Genomic DNA, 17,834 nt, shown 5'->3' on the forward strand with positions numbered 1-17,834 from the left:
CTACGTCATCACGTTCAGGGGTTTGTGAGCGCGCCAAAAAGTTTTTTTTTTCCTCTCTTTCCGCCTTGGATGTTGAGAATGTTCAGTGCAAGTGTGTGACAAATAAATATGCCAAAGAGGCTAAAGAAGAACATTGCCTTCGTCATGTATTTCCTCCGAGTTCAGCGCTGGTGAAGCTGTAACGCTCAACAGGTTATGGGCCCAGTAGCAACTCGAAGAGGAGTTTTGTTTCCATGAATTTTCACCGATAGAAAGTCGCAACAGATAGCGTGCTAACGGCTAGATAGCATCATGGATCAACGAGGAACAAGCAGATCACCTCGACTAGTGTTCGACGGAGATGAGAGCAAGTATGAGCTCTGGGAAACTAAAGTGCTTGGACATTTGCACTTAATAGGACTAAAGGACACTGTGCTGAGAGAACCAAACGGCGCACCTGAAATAGCAGATGGTAAGAAAAATGCTGACGCATACGCCGAGCTGATTCAACTTTTAGACGACAAAAGCCTCTCTTTAATTATGAGAGATGCGCCCGATAATGGAAGAAAAGCACTAAAGATATTGAGGGACTACTATGCTGGGAAGGGGAAACCCCGCATTATCAACCTGTACACTACCCTGACATCGCTTCAGAAGCGCAGCGACGAGACGGTTACAGATTATATCATCAGGGCAGAGACCGCCATCACGGCGCTACGCAACGCGGGTGAGACTTTAAGCGATGGACTACTTGTTGCTATGGTTTTAAAAGGACTACCGGAGAGTTTTAAACCATTTGCAATACATGTCACGCACAGTAAGGACAATATAACATTCCCTGAGTTTAAAACAGAGCTCCGCAGTTTCGAAGACACGGATAAACTAACTGCGGCTGAATCCAGTGACAATGTCATGAATACCGTAGTGAGAACCGGGCGAAAGTACGCTAAGTCGAGTACACAGAGCAGAGACAACAGTAATGTGGACATTATATGTTTTAAATGTGGAACAAAAGGGCACCGAGCAAAAGCATGCAGACGAAAGACTTGGTGCAGTCATTGCAGGAGCAACACGCACAGTGATGGCACCTGCAGATACAAAGGCAAACAGGATGGAGCGAGGTGTTATGGTCAATTATTATATTCATCATCATATCGTCAAATGTACAGTATGTTCATGTGTACAATTTGTCATGTTTTAATACATGACGACTCCATTACTCTTTACACTTTTGAACAGCTGAATCATGATTAAACAGTACAGAGCGTACTCAGTGCACAGAGCCAAGGCCAGAATCTCTGCTCACATGCAGACATACACTTATCAAGACAGATAAAGACTGGAGCCGAACCTTCTCATAACATCTTCATCATCCTCCAACATTTCCACTATTGGGCATCTGACTCTCTCCTCCTCCTTACCCCAGAGTGGAACTCTGCTGTTATCTGTATAAAACCTTAAGCTGAAACTGTTAGAGGGCGCGGCACTTCCTTCGGACGTCCGCCTGGACGGACGCTAATTTTGTTTCACTTTGTTCCATCTTGTACCTTTTTTACTTAGCCTTAGAATAAACTTTTTTATAAAACCATCAATGCTTCTCCTGGACTCCATCATTCAACCAGAGCAATAAATCATGTCTCCAAATAAGGTCAACCGTAAATTCAGCCGTAACAGAGGAAAATCGCAGATGAGAGCGGCAGCGGATCGGGAGCTGCAGCGGCAGATTATGCCTTCAGGATCAAGGATACAGACGTCAAAATTCAGCCAGCGCGCATCACCAAGGCGAAGGGCCTGATGGTCGACACTGGAGCCACATCGCACATCATCAATGATGTAGCAAAATTTAAGAGCTTCGATGACACCTTCAAGCCAGAGACGCACTGCGTGGAGTTAGCAGATGGCACCCTCTGCAAAGGGGTCGCGCAACGGAGAGGGACTGCAGAGGTCTTCCTGATCGACAATACGGGACAGCGACGTAGAGCAACGCTGAGAGGCGCGTTGTTTCTTCCGTCGTACCCCCAAGATATTTTCTCAGTAAAGTCAGCCACCGCATTAGGAGCAACAGTCACTTTTAAACAAGGGCAGGACATGTTAACTCATAAGGACGGTACTAACTTTAACATACATGTGCATGGTAAGTTGTATTATTTGCAAACTGAAGCTGAGGATAATGATAAATGTAGCACCTGTCATGATTTACAAACATGGCATGAGATATTAGGCCACTGTAATTATGAGGATGTATTAAGGTTGCAAAATGTGGTCAATGGCATGCAAATTAAGGGCAAAACAGATAGGCCTGAACAAGAATGTGAGGTGTGCATTCAGGGAAAGTTTGTACAAAGCCGAAACAGAAACCCTGATACAAGAGCAAAGGCTCCCTTGCAGATGGTACACACAGACTTAGCAGGCCCAGTAGCTACTGAGTCAATTGATGGGTACAAATATGTGCAGTCATTCACTGATGATTATTCTAATGCAGTATTTGCATATTTTCTGAAGACAAAAAGTGATGCATTACAGGCAACAGAAAAATTTCTGGCAGATGTTGCCCCATATGGAAAGGTGAAATGTATTAGATCTGATAATGGCACAGAATTCACATGTGAAGGATTTCAGACTCTGTTAAGAAAAAAGGGCATTAAACATGAAACATCAGCCCCATACTCGCCCCACCAAAATGGTACGGCTGAGAGAGGCTGGCGTACGCTTTTTGAGATGGGCAGGTGTATGTTGATCGAAAGTCAGCTACCTAAATGCCTATGGAACTATGCTGTCCAAACAGCAGCCATAGTACGAAACAGATGCTTTAATAAGCGAACGGGGAAGACCCCTTTTCAGATGCTAACAGACAAAAAGCCAGATTTGTCAAAAATGCAAAGATTTGGATCTGTATGTTACACATACAAACAGGATAAGGGAAAGCTTGATTCAAAATGTGACCAAGGATTTTTTGTTGGTTATGATAAGAACAGCCCCGCCTATTTGGTTTATCATCCTAACACTGAGAAGGTTAAGAAACATAGGCTTGCTAAATTTTTGAGCAAGGCAGGTGTAGAAAAGCAAACACAGACAGATGAGGCTGAGAAAAATTATTATTATGAGGGAGAAAAGCAGCCAACGGCTGACAGAGCCACACAGGAAGTTGTTTAAAGTGTTATTTCTATTAGAGTTTATGCAACCTGAGTACAAGTGGGGGTGTTAAGAGATATTCATTTGTGTACTCATGTTGTCTATATGTTACCAAGAGAGAAGAAGTTTTTAACTCTCACCACTATGTGGCGCAGCTTTTCATTGGTCAGAGACGCATGCTACGTCATCACGTTCAGGGGTTTGTGAGCGCGCCAAAAAGTTTTTTTTTTTCCTCTCTTTCCGCCTTGGATGTTGAGAATGTTCAGTGCAAGTGTGTGACAAATAAATATGCCAAAGAGGCTAAAGAAGAACATTGCCTTCGTCATGTATTTCCTCCGAGTTCAGCGCTGGTGAAGCTGTAACGCTCAACATGAAGTATGAATAGTAAGTATGAAAGGTAAAGAAAGAATTTAAAAACTGAATATATTACTTCCAGCACCCATGGAGACTAAAAGGGATATTTGGAAGAGGGGAAAATGACAGAATGCCTTAAAACTATTTCATACTCTTTAAAAGTAACAAGACTGTGAAAAACAATATGAGAAGTTTATTTATTTATTTTTTTGTTAAATTGAAGTACATGGCACCATGATTTACCCTCTCTAATACAGTAGGTGGTGATATTCACCTATTCAAGTTGGTTGTAACACGCCAATAATCAAGAAAGAAGAAGAAGAAGAACTGCTGAATTAGAGCAGTAGAAGAAGAAACAGTGGAAAATAACAACATGTGTCTCTGAGTCTAATATAGAATGTTATTAATATCCAGCCTACAGACGGAGTCAGGCCACACTATAATAGAGCCTTAAAGCTCCAGTGGAAGGTGAGAGAGCACAACACGGTGTCAGAAGACGGAGTTACAGAGACACGGAGAGGCTGGAGCAGAGTGCTAACCGAGCTAGCAGAGGAGCTAGCACCATGGAGCAGTTCAAAGCACCGTCACCACTGTATCTCACCGGTAACCCTGCTGATAACTGGCACAGCTGGGAACAAAGCTTTCGGCGGTATATAGCGGCCCTCAGGGAGAAAGATGAACAGGTAAAGATTGACATTTTACTCCACACCATCGGCGAGGATGCACTGGAAGTGTACAACACACTGACTGTTAGAGCTGAGGGAGATGAACTGACAATGGAGGATGTTTTTCAAGCCTTTAAAGATCACTGCAGTTCACAGAAAAATGTTGTGTTTGAAAGATATCAATATTGGTCCCATCAGATGACAGCAGGGACATCAGTAAACAGACTCATAACAGAGCTGAGACAGAGAAGCAAAGACTGTGAGTTTGGAATAAGTGAGCATGACATGCTGAGAGATAAACTTGTGTTAAGCATCACAGACTCTCACCTAAAAAAGAGACTGATACAGGAAAGAGGTCTAACGTTACACAGAGCAATAGAAATATGCAGAGCAACAGAGCAAGAAAAGACTGAACATGGAGTGCAAGAAGTTCCAGTGGATGGTGAACTGGAAATGATCCTTCCTGACAAGAGTCTCCATCATAACACCAGTAGACAATTAGGTTCCCAATCTGTTCCAAATACAGATCAAACAGAAAAACTTGTGCTGGCTGCCTTCACGCCCAACGTTCATCTGCACAGATTACAGCTCCAGCAGCCGTCAGTCACTGATTGTGTTTTCAGTGAGAGGAAGAATGTGGAGCAGCTGCTCCCAGAGCGTCAACACATAAAGGAGGAACCAGAGATGATCAGTGAAGGTCAGGAGGAAAAGCAGCTTTATGTGCAGCAGGAGACAAACAGTGCTGCTTGTCCTGTTAAATGTGAAGGTGAAGAGGAGAAGTCTCAGGCCTCCCAGCTACACTGGAGACAACTAACAGAAATCAACATAAAGGAGGAACCTTCAACCTGCACTTTAGATGAATTAATGAAAATACAAAGTGTGGGAATTAACAGCAAAGGACCAGAAGCAGCTCAGAACCCAGAACCAAGCAGTTTAGTACTACAAGGTCCTGATGGAACAGAAACAGACTCTCCTCAGGCTGAAGATAGTAGTGATGATGATGATGATGATGATGATGAAGGCTGTTGGCAGAAACCTCTGTCAGAGTCTGAAACTGAAGCTGACTTTGACTCCACCAGGAAAAAGAGAAAAATGTCTGACTCAAGTAAAAATGCTGAAATAGGAAATAAATCTTCCAAAATGCAGATTCATTCATTTAAAAAGATTTGTTCAAAGAAGAAGATTCTGGTAAAAATGACATCTGAATGTGTGGGTGGTGAGAAACCATCACTCAATGCATCTTCAAAACAGAGAATCCACACTGGAGAAAAACCATTTAAATGTGATGTTTGCAGTAAATGTTTTACACGTAAGGTTTACCTGCGAAAACACATGAGAATCCACACAGGAGAGAAACCATTCCAATGTGATATATGTAGTAAATGTTTTCTTCAAAAGTCTCACCTCAAGCAACACATGATAGTCCACACAGGAGAGAAACCATTCCAATGTGATGTATGTAGTAAATGTTTTACTCGTAAAATAGGTCTTAAGGTACACATGAGAATCCACACAGGAGAGAAACCATTTAAATGTGATATTTGTAGAAAATGTTTTATTTTTAAAGCTGACCTGCAGTCACACAGGAGAACCCACACTGGGGAAAAACCGTTCAAATGTGATGTTTGTAAGAAATGTTTTTCCCGTAAGGATTACCTGCAGTTACACATGAAAATCCACACAGGAGAAAAAACATTTAAATGTGATGTTTGTAGTAAATATTTCAACAGTAAACTCACTTGTATGAGACACATGAAAATCCACACAGGAGAAAAACCGTTCAGATGTGATGTTTGTAGTAAATGTTTTGCTCGTAAGAATTCCCTGCAGTCACATGTGAGAATTCACAGAGAAGAGAAACCATTCAAAGGTGATGTTTGACAAAGGAATTGTTTTAAATAAAAGTCTGAACTAAAGGTCCACAACAGAGTCCACACATAAGAAAAGACTTTCAAATGTGATGTGTGTAGTAAATATTTTTTTATTAGTTCATTGTTTGTAGTTGTTTATTTAGTGACGTAGAATTAGGTATAGTTGAAGATTGAAGTGTAGTTTCAGTTTTGTAAGTCAGTTTTTTTAAGTAAGTTAACATAACAAAATTTTTAGTTAGGCATTTAGTATTTACAGTTGATTTATTTTGTGTAATTTTTTTAATGTTTTTGTGTAAATAGTTTTACCTTTGAATATTAAAGCCTCATCTGTGCTACATTAAAAATGTTTGCTGTTTATTAAAGAATTTACACTTCTGTAATTATTTTATGTTGATTAAATTGCACAAAATTATAGTAGAAATGTTGGGATCTATTGGAAAGCAGCGAGAAAAAAACATGGGTCTAGTGGTCTACGTGTGTAAAAATCTGAATATCTTCATATATATATATATATATAAAGTAATGATGGAAAAATTTACAAAACAAAAATTTACAAAAGCACATGAAACGACCACAAAAATACACAAATTATTCAAAACACATGAAGCAACATAAACACACACATAAAATGGCATATTAATATATGAAATGACTCACAAAAAAATACAAACCAACAACGAAAACACCATCGACTCCAAAAACACATACAATGGCAACAAAAGTAGACAAAATAAGTCTAAACACAAAATTACTTTAAAAAACACACAAACATTTGTTCTGTCCTTTATTAATTGATTGGTCATTATTCTAAACGCAGACCTTAATGTTTATAACGTGGTCCTCGGATCAGATTATGACATTTCTGTGTTAGTGTTACTACTACTGCCATCAAGTGGTTAGTTTTGACATTACAATGGTCTAAATCATAGACCATTCTGTTATAGTTGTACATAGGTATAGTGGAATTAACCTGTTAAAGGCCAGATACAAATACATTTATAATTGGCTTTTGAACCACTAAAACTTACCTTGGAGAGCACTAACAGTAAATGTTACATTGGTTGTTGATGACATTCTGTTCCTATCAAGTATCAAACCAGAATTTTAGAAATTATAAGTAAATCAGTAAATAAGACATAGATGAAAGTTGACATGGCAATGTTTTAAAAAACAAGACTTGACACAAATTAATCTACATAAGATTAACACTTCATAGTAAACAACTTCAATGGGCTTTAAACACTATGACACTAAAGGAAGACTGTCAGGGACTGAGGGTCAAAGTAGGAAACACACCAAAGCAATTCACGTTGACGGCTTTTATTTAGCCAAAAAATAGTCAAAAATGACCAAATAAATGAGGCCAAAGTAACCAAATGTTAACAGAAGGAACAAACTGAACATGACACAACCCAACAGACCTCCCAAATGACACACAGGGAACATTTAAGCTGGGTGATCAGACCAAACATGAAGGGGGTGACTAGACTGACACATTACAGACATAATTAGATACATAAATCGGTAAGTAAATGACCTAAATCTAAATGAGCAAATAAGATTTACTAAGTAAAATACATTGACAAATAATATTAGCAAATTATGTATAAACTGTAAATAATATCAACTTAAATTGACATCCCAGATCTCCCCTCATGTCCTGCCATGGTTCAGGCCATAGGGGTGGAGCCTGGAAGTTACACCCTGGAGCTGAATGAGTGACAGCTCTCCAGTGTGTGGGCGTGGTCAGCCCTCACAAAGACATCTGAGTGTTATTTGTCATTTATTTTGCTCTCACAATATTTGGCTCAAAGTTTCTTCCCAAATTGACAATTTCTTCTGGAAACTTCAGAATATCTTGCATGTTATAAAACACAAAACTTAAGATACTAAAGATAATGATGAGGGTACAGAGAGTGGGAGTTGATGGTACCAGCCCATGCAGGAGTTGAGGGAAATGAAAAATCAGACACAACAGCTAATCGAGCATTGGAATAGAAAAGGAAAAAACAGTAATATTCATTTGAAAAAGGTGAAAATAAGTCATTGATAAGAGAAACGGTGAGAAGTTGATGGCAGAAAGTGTGGGACACAGATTCTAAAGGGGGGACAGTACCACAACATTCAGAACTCTGTCTTTGTGAAAGTTTTCAAAGGCAAATGTAAAAGAGATGAGGATATGAATTCAATATTAAAATTAGGACACAGGACTGAAATCAACCCTCAATGGGTAAAAGTCAGACAGATATATGTGATGTTTACAAGGTCAGTAAAAATGTTGAACATGTTATCATGAAGTATGAATAGTAAGTATGAAAGGTAAAGAAAGAATTAAAAAACTGAATATATTACTTCCAGCACCCATGGAGACTAAAAGGGATATTTGGAAGAGTGGAAAATGACAGAATGCCTTAAAACTATTTTATACTCCTTAAAAGTAACAAGACTGTGAAAAAGAATATGAGAAGTTTATTTATTTATTTTTTTTGTTAAATTGAAGTACATGGCACCATGATTTACCCTCTCTAATACAGTAGGTGGTGATATTCACCTATTCAAGTTGGTTGTAACACGCCAATAATCAAGAAAGAAGAAGAAGAAGAAGAAGAATTAAAGCAGTAGAAGAAGAAACAGCGGAGAGTAACAACATGTGTCTCTGAGTCTAATATAGAATGTTATTAATATCCAGCCTACAGACGGAGTCAGGCCACACTATAATAGAGCCTTAAAGCTCCAGTGGAAGGTGAGAGAGCACAACACGGTGTCAGAAGACGGAGTTACAGAGACACGGAGAGGCTGGAGCAGAGTGCTAACCGAGCTAGCAGAGGAGCTAGCACCATGGAGCAGTTCAAAGCACCGTCACCACTGTCTCTCACCGGTAACCCTGCTGATAACTGGCACAGCTGGGAACAAAGCTTTCGGCGGTATATAGCGGCATCAGGGGAGAAAGATGAACAGGTAAAGATTGACATTTTACTCCACACCATCGGCGAGGATGCACTGGAAGTGTACAACACACTGACTGTTAGAGCTGAGGGAGATGAACTGACAATGGAGGATGTTTTTCAAGCCTTTAAAGATCACTGCAGTTCACAGAAAAATGTTGTTTTTGAAAGATATCAATATTGGTCCCATCAGATGACAGCAGGGACATCAGTAAACAGACTCATAACAGAGCTGAGACAGAGAAGCAAAGACTGTGAGTTTGGAATAAGTGAGCATGACATGCTGAGAGATAAACTTGTGTTAAGCATCACAGACTCTCACCTAAAAAAGAGACTGATACAGGAAAGAGGTCTAACGTTACACAGAGCAATAGAAATATGCAGAGCAACAGAGCAAGAAAAGACTGAACATGGAGTGCTAGAAGTTCCAGTGGATGGTGAACTGGAAATGATCCTTCCTGACAAGAGTCTCCATCATAACACCAGTAGACAATTAGGTTCCCAATCTGTTCCAAATACAGATCAAACAGAAAAACTTGTGCTGGCTGCCTTCACGCCCAACGTTCATCTGCACAGATTACAGCTCCAGCAGCCGTCAGTCACTGATTGTGTTTTCAGTGAGAGGAAGAATGTGGAGCAGCTGCTCCCAGAGCGTCTCCACATAAAGGAGGAACCAGAGATGCTCAGTGAAGGTCAGGAGGAAAAGCAGCTTTATGTGCAGCAGGAGACAAACAGTGCTGCTTGTCCTGTTAAATGTGAAGGTGAAGAGGAGAAGTCTCAGGCCTCCCAGCTACACTGGAGACAACTAACAGAAATCAACATTAAGGAGGAACCTTCAACCTGCACTTTAGATGAATTAATGAAAATACAAAGTGTGGGAATTAACAGCAAAGGACCAGAAGCAGCTCAGAACCCAGATCCAAGCAGTTTAGTACCACAAGGTCCTGATGGAACAGAAACAGACTCGCCTCAGGCTGAAGATAGTAGTGATGATGATGATGATGATGATGATGATGATGATGATAAAGACTGTTGGCAGAACCCTCTGTCAGTGTCTGAAACTGAAGCTGACTTTGACTCCACCAGGAAAAAGAGAAAGATGTCTGACTCAAGTAAAAATGCTGAAATAGGAAATAAAGCTTCCAAAACACAGATTAGTTCATTTCAACAGATTTCTTCAAAAAAGAAGATTCAGGTAAAAATGACATCTGAATGTGTGGGTGGTGAGAAAGCACCACTCAATGCATCTTCAAAACAGAGAATCCACACTGGAGAAAAACCATTTAAATGTGATGTTTGCAGTAAATGTTTTACACGTAAGGTTTACCTGCATTCACACATGAGAATCCACACAGGAGAGAAACCATTCCAATGTGATGTATGTAGTAAATGTTTTCTTCAAAAGGCTCACGTCAAGCAACACATGATAGTCCACACAGGAGAGAAACCATTCCAATGTGATGTATGTAGTAAATGTTTTACTCGTAAAATCGGTCTTAAGGTACACATGAGAATCCACACAGGAGAGAAACCATTTAAATGTCATATTTGTAGAAAATGTTTTATTTTTAAAGCTGACCTGCATTCACACATGAGAACCCACACTGGGGAAAAACCGTTCAAATGTGATGTTTGTAAGAAATGTTTTTCCCGTAAGGATTACCTGCAGTTACACATGAAAATCCACACAGGAGAAAAAACATTCCAATGTGATGTATGTAGTAAATGTTTTCTTCAAAAGGCTCACCTCAAGCAACACATGATAGTCCACACAGGAGAGAAACCGTTTCAATGTGATGTTTGTAAGAAATGTTTTTCCCGTAAGGATTACCTGCCGTCACACATGAAAATCCACACAGGAGAAAAACTGTTCAGATGTGATGTTTGTAGTCAATGTTTTTTTTTTTAAAGCTGCCCTGCAGTTACACATGAAAATCCACACAGGAGAAAAACCATTTAAATGTGATATTTGTAGAAAATGTTTTATTTTTAAAGCTGCCCTGCAGTTACACATGAAAATCCACACAGGAGAAAAACCATTTAAATGTGATGTTTGTAGTAAATGTTTTGCTCGTAAGAATTCCCTGCAGTCACATGTGAGAATTCACAGAGAAGAGAAACCATTCAAAGGTGATGTTTGACAAAGGAATTGTTTTAAACAAAAGTCTGAACTAAAGGTCCACAACAGAGTCCACACATAAGAAAAGACTTTCAAATGTGATGTGTGTAGTAAATATTTTTTTATTAGTTCATTGTTTGTAGTTGTTTATTTAGTGACGTAGATTTAGGTATAGTTGAAGATTGAAGTGTAGTTCGAGTTTTGTAAGTCAGTTTTTTTAAGTAAGTTAACATAACAAAATTTTTAGTTAGGCATTTAGTATTTACAATTGATTTATTTTGTGTAATTTTTTTAATGTTTTTGTGTAAATAGTTTTACCTTTGAATATTAAAGCCTCATCTGTGCTACATTAAAAATGTTTGCTGTTTATTAAAGAATTTACACTTCTGTAATTATTTTATGTTGATTAAATTGCACAAAATTATAGTAGAAATGTTGGGATCTATTGGAAAGCAGCGAGAAAACTACATGGGTCTAGTGGTCTACGTGTGTAAAAATCTGAATATCTTTATATATATATATATATATATAAAGTAATGATGGAAAAATTTACAAAACAAAAATTTCCAAAAGCACATGAAACGACCACAAATTATTCAAAACACATGAAGCAACATAAACACACATAAAATGGCATATTAATATATGAAATGACTAACAAAAAAATACAAACCAACAACGAAAACACCATCGACTCCAAAAACACATACAATGGCAACAAAAGTAGACAAAATAAGTCTAAACACAAAATTACTTTAAAAAACACACAAACATTTGTTCTGTCCTTTATTAATCGATTGGTCATTATTCTAAACGCAGACCTGAATGTTTTTAACGTGGTCCTCGGATCAGATTATGACATTTCTGTGTTAGTGTTACTACTACTGCCCTCAAGTGGTTAGTTTTGACATTACAATGGTCTAAATCATAGACCATTCTGTTATAGTTGTACATAGGTATAGTGGAATTAACCTATTAAAGGCCAGATACAAATACATTTATAATTGGCTTTTGAACCACTAAAACTTACCTTGGAGAGCACTAACAGTAAATGTTACATTGATTGTTGATGACATTCTGTTCCTAACAAGTATCAAACCAGAATTTTTGAAATTATAAGTAAATCAGTAAATAAGACATAGATGAAAGTTGACATGGCAATGTTTTAAAAAACAAGACTAGACACAAATTAATCTACATAAGATTAACACTTCATAGTAAACAACTTCAATGGGCTTTAAACACTATGACACTAAAGGAAGACTGTCAGGGACCGAGGGTCAAAGTAGGAAACACACCAAAGCAATTCACGTTGACGGCTTTTATTTAGCCAAAAAATAGTCAAAAATAACCAAATAAATGAGGCCAAAGTAACCAAATGTTAACAGAAGGAACAAACTGAACATGACACAACCCAACAGACCTCCCAAATGACACACAGGGAACATTTAAGCTGGGTGATCAGACCAAACATGAAGGGGGTGACTAGACTGACACATTACAGACATAATTAGATACATAAATCGGTAAGTAAATTACCTAAATCTAAATAAGCAAATAAGATTTGGCAAGTAAAATACATTGACAAATAATATTAGCAAATTATGTATAAACTGTAAATAATATCAACTTAAATTGACATCCCAGATCTCCCTCATGTCCTGCCACGGTTCAGGCCATAGGGGTGGAGCCTGGAAGTTACACCCTGGAGCTGAATGAGTGACAGCTCTCCAGTGTGTGGGCGTGGTCAGCCCTCACAAAGACATCTGAGTGTTATTTGTCATTTATTTTGCTCTCACAATAGTTGGCTCAAAGTTTCTTCCCAAATTGACAATTTCTTCTGGAAACTTCAGAATATCTTCCATGTTATAAAACACAAAACTTAAGATACTAAAGATAATGATGAGGGTACAGAGAGTGGGAGTTGATGGTACCAGCCCATGCAGGAGTTGAGGGAAATGAAAAATCAGACTCAACAGCGAAACGAGCGTTGGAATAGAAAAGGAAAAAACAGTAATATTCATTTGAAAAAGGTGAAAATAAGTCATTGATAAGAGAAACGGTGAGAAGTTGATGGCAGAAAGTGTGGGACACAGATTCTAAAGGGGGGACAGTACCACAACATTCAGAACTCTGTCTTTGTGACAGTTTTCAAAGGCAAATGTAGAAGAGATGAGGATATGAATTCAATATTAAAATTAGGACACAGGACTGAAATCAACCCTCAATGGGTAAAAGTCAGACAGATATATGTGATGTTTACAAGGTCAGTAAAAATGTTGAACATGTTATCATGAAGTATGAATAGTAAGTATGAAAGGTAAAGAAAGAATTAAAAAACTGAATATATTACTTCCAGCACCCATGGAGACTAAAAGGGATATTTGGAAGAGGGGAAAATGACAGAATGCCTTAAAACTATTTTATACTCCTTAAAAGTAACAAGACTGTGAAAAAGAATATGAGAAGTTTATTTATTTATTTATTTTTTGTTAAATTGAAGTACATGGCACCACGATTTACCCTCTCTAATACAGTAGGTGGTGATATTCACCTATTCAAGTTGGTTGTAACACGCCAATAATCAAGAAAGAAGAAGAAGAACTGCTGAATTAGAGCAGTAGAAGAAGAAACAGCGGAAAATAACAACATGTGTCTCTGAGTCTAATATAGAATGTTATTCATATCCAGCCTACAGACGGAGTCAGGCCACACTATAATAGAGCCTTAAAGCTCCAGTGGAAGGTGAGAGAGCACAACACGGTGTCAGAAGACGGAGTTACAGAGACACGGAGAGGCTGGAGCAGAGTGCTAACCGAGCTAGCAGAGGAGCTAGCACCATGGAGCAGTTCAAAGCACCGTCACCACTGTCTCTCACCGGTAACCCTGCTGATAACTGGCACAGCTGGGAACAAAGCTTTCGGCGGTATATAGCGGCCTCAGGGGAGAAAGATGAACAAGTAAAGATTGACATTTTACTCCACACCATCGGCGAGGATGCACTGGAAGTGTACAACACACTGACTGTTAGAGCTGAGGGAGATGAACTGACAATGGAGGATGTTTTTCAAGCCTTTAAAGATCACTGCAGTTCACAGAAAAATGTTGTTTTTGAAAGATATCAATATTGGTCCCATCAGATGACAGCAGGGACATCAGTAAACAGACTCATAACAGAGCTGAGACAGAGAAGCAAAGACTGTGAGTTTGGAATAAGTGAGCATGACATGCTGAGAGATAAACTTGTGTTAAGCATCACAGACTCTCACCTAAAAAAGAGACTGATACAGGAAAGAGGTCTAACGTTACACAGAGCAATAGAAATATGCAGAGCAACAGAGCAAGAAAAGACTGAACATGGAGTGCAAGAAGTTCCAGTGGATATTGAACTGGAAATTATCCTTCCTGACAAGAGTCTCCATCATAACACCAGTAGACAATTAGGTTCCCAATCTGTTCCAAATACAGATCAAACAGAAAAACTTGTGCTGGCTGCCTTCACGCCCAATGTTCATCTGCACAGATTACAGCTCCAGCAGCCGTCAATCACTGATTGTGTTTTCAGTGAGAGGAAGAATGTGGAGCAGCTGCTCCCAGAGCGTCTCCACATAAAGGAGGAACCAGAGATGCTCAGTGAAGGTCAGGAGGAAAAGCAGCTTTATGTGCAGCAGGAGACAAACAGTGCTGCTTGTCCTGTTAAATGTGAAGATGAAGAGGAGAAGTCTCAGGCCTCCCAGCTACACTGGAGACAACTAACAGAAATCAACATAAAGGAGGAACCTTCAACCTGCACTTTAGATGAATTAATGAAAATACAAAGTGTGGGAATTAACAGCAAAGGACCAGAAGCAGCTCAGAACCCAGATCCAAGCAGTTTAGTACCACAAGGTCCTGATGGAACAGAAACAGACTCGCCTCAGGCTGAAGATAGTAGTGATGATGATGATGATGATGATGAAGATGATGATGATGATAAAGGCTGTTGGCAGAAACCTCTGTCAGTGTCTGAAACTGAAGCTGACTTTGACTCCACCAGGAAAAAGAGAAAGATGTCTGACTCAAGTAAAAATGCTGAAATAGGAAATAAATCTTCCAAAACGCAGATTAGTTCATTTCAACAGATTTCTTCAAAAAATAAGATTCAGGTAAAAATGACATCTGAATGTGTGGGTGGTGAGAAAGCATCACTCAGTGCATCTTCAAAACAGAGAATCCACACTGGAGAGAAACCATTTAAATGTGATGTTTGTAGTAAATGTTTTACCCGAAAGTATTACCTGCAGTTACACATGAGAATCCACACAGGAGAACAACCATTTGAATGTGATGTTTGTAAGAAATGTTTTACCCGTAAGTATTACCTGCAGTTACACATGAGAATCCACACAGGAGAACAACCATTTAAATGTGATGTTTGTAAGAAATGTTTTACCCGTAAGTATCACCTGCAGTCACACATGAGAATCCACACAGGAGAACAACCATTTGAATGTGATGTTTGTAAGAAATGTTTTACCCGTAAGTATTGCCTGCAGTCACACATGAGAATCCACACAGGAGAACAACCATTTAAATGTGATGTTTGTAAGAAATGTTTTACCCGTAAGTATCACCTGCAGTCACACATGAGAATCCACACAGGAGAACAACCATTTAAATGTGAATTTTGTAGTAAATGTTTTCTTCAAAGGTCTCACCTTAAGCAACACATGATAGTCCACACAGGAGAGAAACCATTCCAATGTGATGTATGTAGTAAATGTTTTAACCGTAAGGTCTGTCTTAAGGTACACATGAGAATCCACACAGGAGAAAAACCATTTAAATGTGATCTTTGTAGAAAATGTTTTATTTTTAAAGCTGTCCTGCAGTCACACAGGAGAACCCACACTGGGGAAAAACCATTCAAATGTGATGTTTGTAAGAAATGTTTTTCCCGTAAGGATTACTTGCAGTCACACATGAAAATCCACACAGGAGAAAAAACATTTAAATGTGATGTTTGTAGTAAATGTTTCAACTTTAAACTCACCTGTATGAGACACATGAAAATCCACACAGGAGAAAAACTGTTCAGATGTGATGTTTGTAGTAAATGTTTTGCTCGTAAGGATTACCTGCAGTCACATGTGAGAATTCACAAAGAAGAGAAACCATTCAAAGGTGATGTTTGACAAAGGAATTGTTTTAAACAAAAGTCTGAACTAAAGGTCCACAACAGAGTCCACACAAGAAAAGACTTTAAATGTGATGTGTGTAGTAAATATTTTCTTATTAGTTCATTGTTTTTAGTTGTTTATTTAGTGACGTAGATTTAGTTGAAGATTGAAGTGTAGTTCGAGTTTTGTAAGTCAGTTTTTTTTTTTTTTTTTTAAAGTAAATTGACAACGGAATTTTCACAGAATTTTTAGTTGGGCATTTAGTTTTTACAGTTGATTTATTTTGTGTAATTTAATGTTTTTGTGTAAATAGTTTTACCTTTGAATATTAAAGCCTCATCTGTGCTACATTAAAAAAAGTTTCCTGTTTATTAAATAATTTACACTTCTGTAATTATTTTATTTTGATTAAATTGCACAAAGTTATAGTAGAAATGTTGGGATCTATTGGAAAGCAGCGAGAAAACTCAACATGGCTCTCGTTGTCTACGTGTGTAAAAATCTGAATACTTTATATATATAAAGTAATGACGGAAAAAATTCCAAAACAAAAAATTCCAAAAGCACATGAAACCACCACAAAAATACACAAATTACTCAAAACACATTAAGCAACATAAACACACACACAAAATGGCATATTAATATATAAAATGACTAGCAAAAAAAAAAAAAAACGAACCAATAATGAAAACACCATCGACTCCAAAAACAAATTCAATGGCAACAAAAATAGACAAAATTAGTCTAAACACAAAACTACAGGAAACTATAAAAATTACTTCAAAAAACACAAACATTTATTCTGTCCTTCATTAATTGATTGGTCATTATTCTAAACGCAGACCTGAATGTTTACAACGTGGTCCTCGGATCAGATTATGACATTTCTGTGTTAGTGTTACTACTACTGTCATCAAGTGGTTAGTTTTGACATTACAATGGTCTAAATCATAGACCATTCTGTTATAGTTGTACATAGGTATAGTGGAATTAACCTATTTTGGGCCAGATACAAATACATTTATAATTGGCTTTTGAACCACTAAAACTTACCTTGGAGAGCACTAACAGTAAATGTTACATTGATTGTTGATGACATTCTGTTCCTAACAAGTATCAAACCAGAATTTTTGAAACTATAAGTAAATCAGTAAATAAGACATAGATGAAAGTTGACATGGCAATGTTTTAAAAAAGACTAGACAAATTAATCTACATAAGATTAACACTAATCACACTTCATAGTAAGTCTCTGGTCTTTGGAGAGAGCAGACGTGTTTTCATTCGCTCCGATAACACGACCTTGGCTACAGCTGGCTACGGCTGGCTACAGCTGAACAGCCTGAAAAATTGGGCCCAAGACTGAAGGAAAATGGTGAAAAAACCGCAGGGAGGCCCTTCAGAACCCAATTCGGGTTTGGAAGAGGTCAAGGAGATGATATGCGAGGGTCTTACGAAACCTATCTGCCAAGATAAAGTCGTTGGAAGGAAAACCTACGAAGCGAAGCAAAGGTACTGAAAGAAAAGAATGAAAGAAATGCTGAAGAGACAAAATTGTTGAACGCCAGGGTTGAACAGCTGGAACAAAAGGAAAGAGAGAAAGATGT

General features: G+C 38.3%; 3 protein-coding genes across 3 annotated transcripts; all 3 read left to right on the top strand.

The window, feature by feature from the left end:
• Positions 1-291: 291 nt before the first annotated feature.
• On the top strand, positions 292-6,142 carry LOC114459096 (zinc finger protein 761-like). The gene is made up of 3 exons (XM_028441463.1): positions 292-706; positions 1,667-1,954; positions 5,092-6,142. Exons 1-3 carry the CDS (start codon positions 292-294, stop codon positions 6,009-6,011), a joined length of 1,623 nt encoding a protein of 540 aa, XP_028297264.1. The 3' UTR covers positions 6,012-6,142.
• A 2,498-nt stretch (positions 6,143-8,640) lies between these two features.
• On the top strand, positions 8,641-11,065 carry LOC114480532 (zinc finger protein interacting with ribonucleoprotein K-like). The gene has a single exon (XM_028474765.1). It carries the CDS (start codon positions 8,840-8,842, stop codon positions 10,853-10,855), a length of 2,016 nt encoding a protein of 671 aa, XP_028330566.1. The 5' UTR covers positions 8,641-8,839; the 3' UTR covers positions 10,856-11,065.
• A 3,696-nt stretch (positions 11,066-14,761) lies between these two features.
• On the top strand, positions 14,762-16,390 carry LOC114480540 (gastrula zinc finger protein XlCGF26.1-like). Its single transcript, XM_028474777.1, has 2 exons — positions 14,762-15,806; positions 15,975-16,390. The coding sequence occupies exons 1-2, from the start codon at positions 14,872-14,874 to the stop codon at positions 16,237-16,239; spliced, it is 1,200 nt and encodes a 399-aa protein (XP_028330578.1). The 5' UTR covers positions 14,762-14,871; the 3' UTR covers positions 16,240-16,390.
• The last annotated feature ends 1,444 nt before the right edge of the window (positions 16,391-17,834 follow it).

This window comes from Gouania willdenowi, chromosome 3 (assembly GCF_900634775.1).
Source record: "Gouania willdenowi chromosome 3, fGouWil2.1, whole genome shotgun sequence".
NCBI lineage: Eukaryota > Metazoa > Chordata > Actinopteri > Blenniiformes > Gobiesocidae > Gouania > Gouania willdenowi.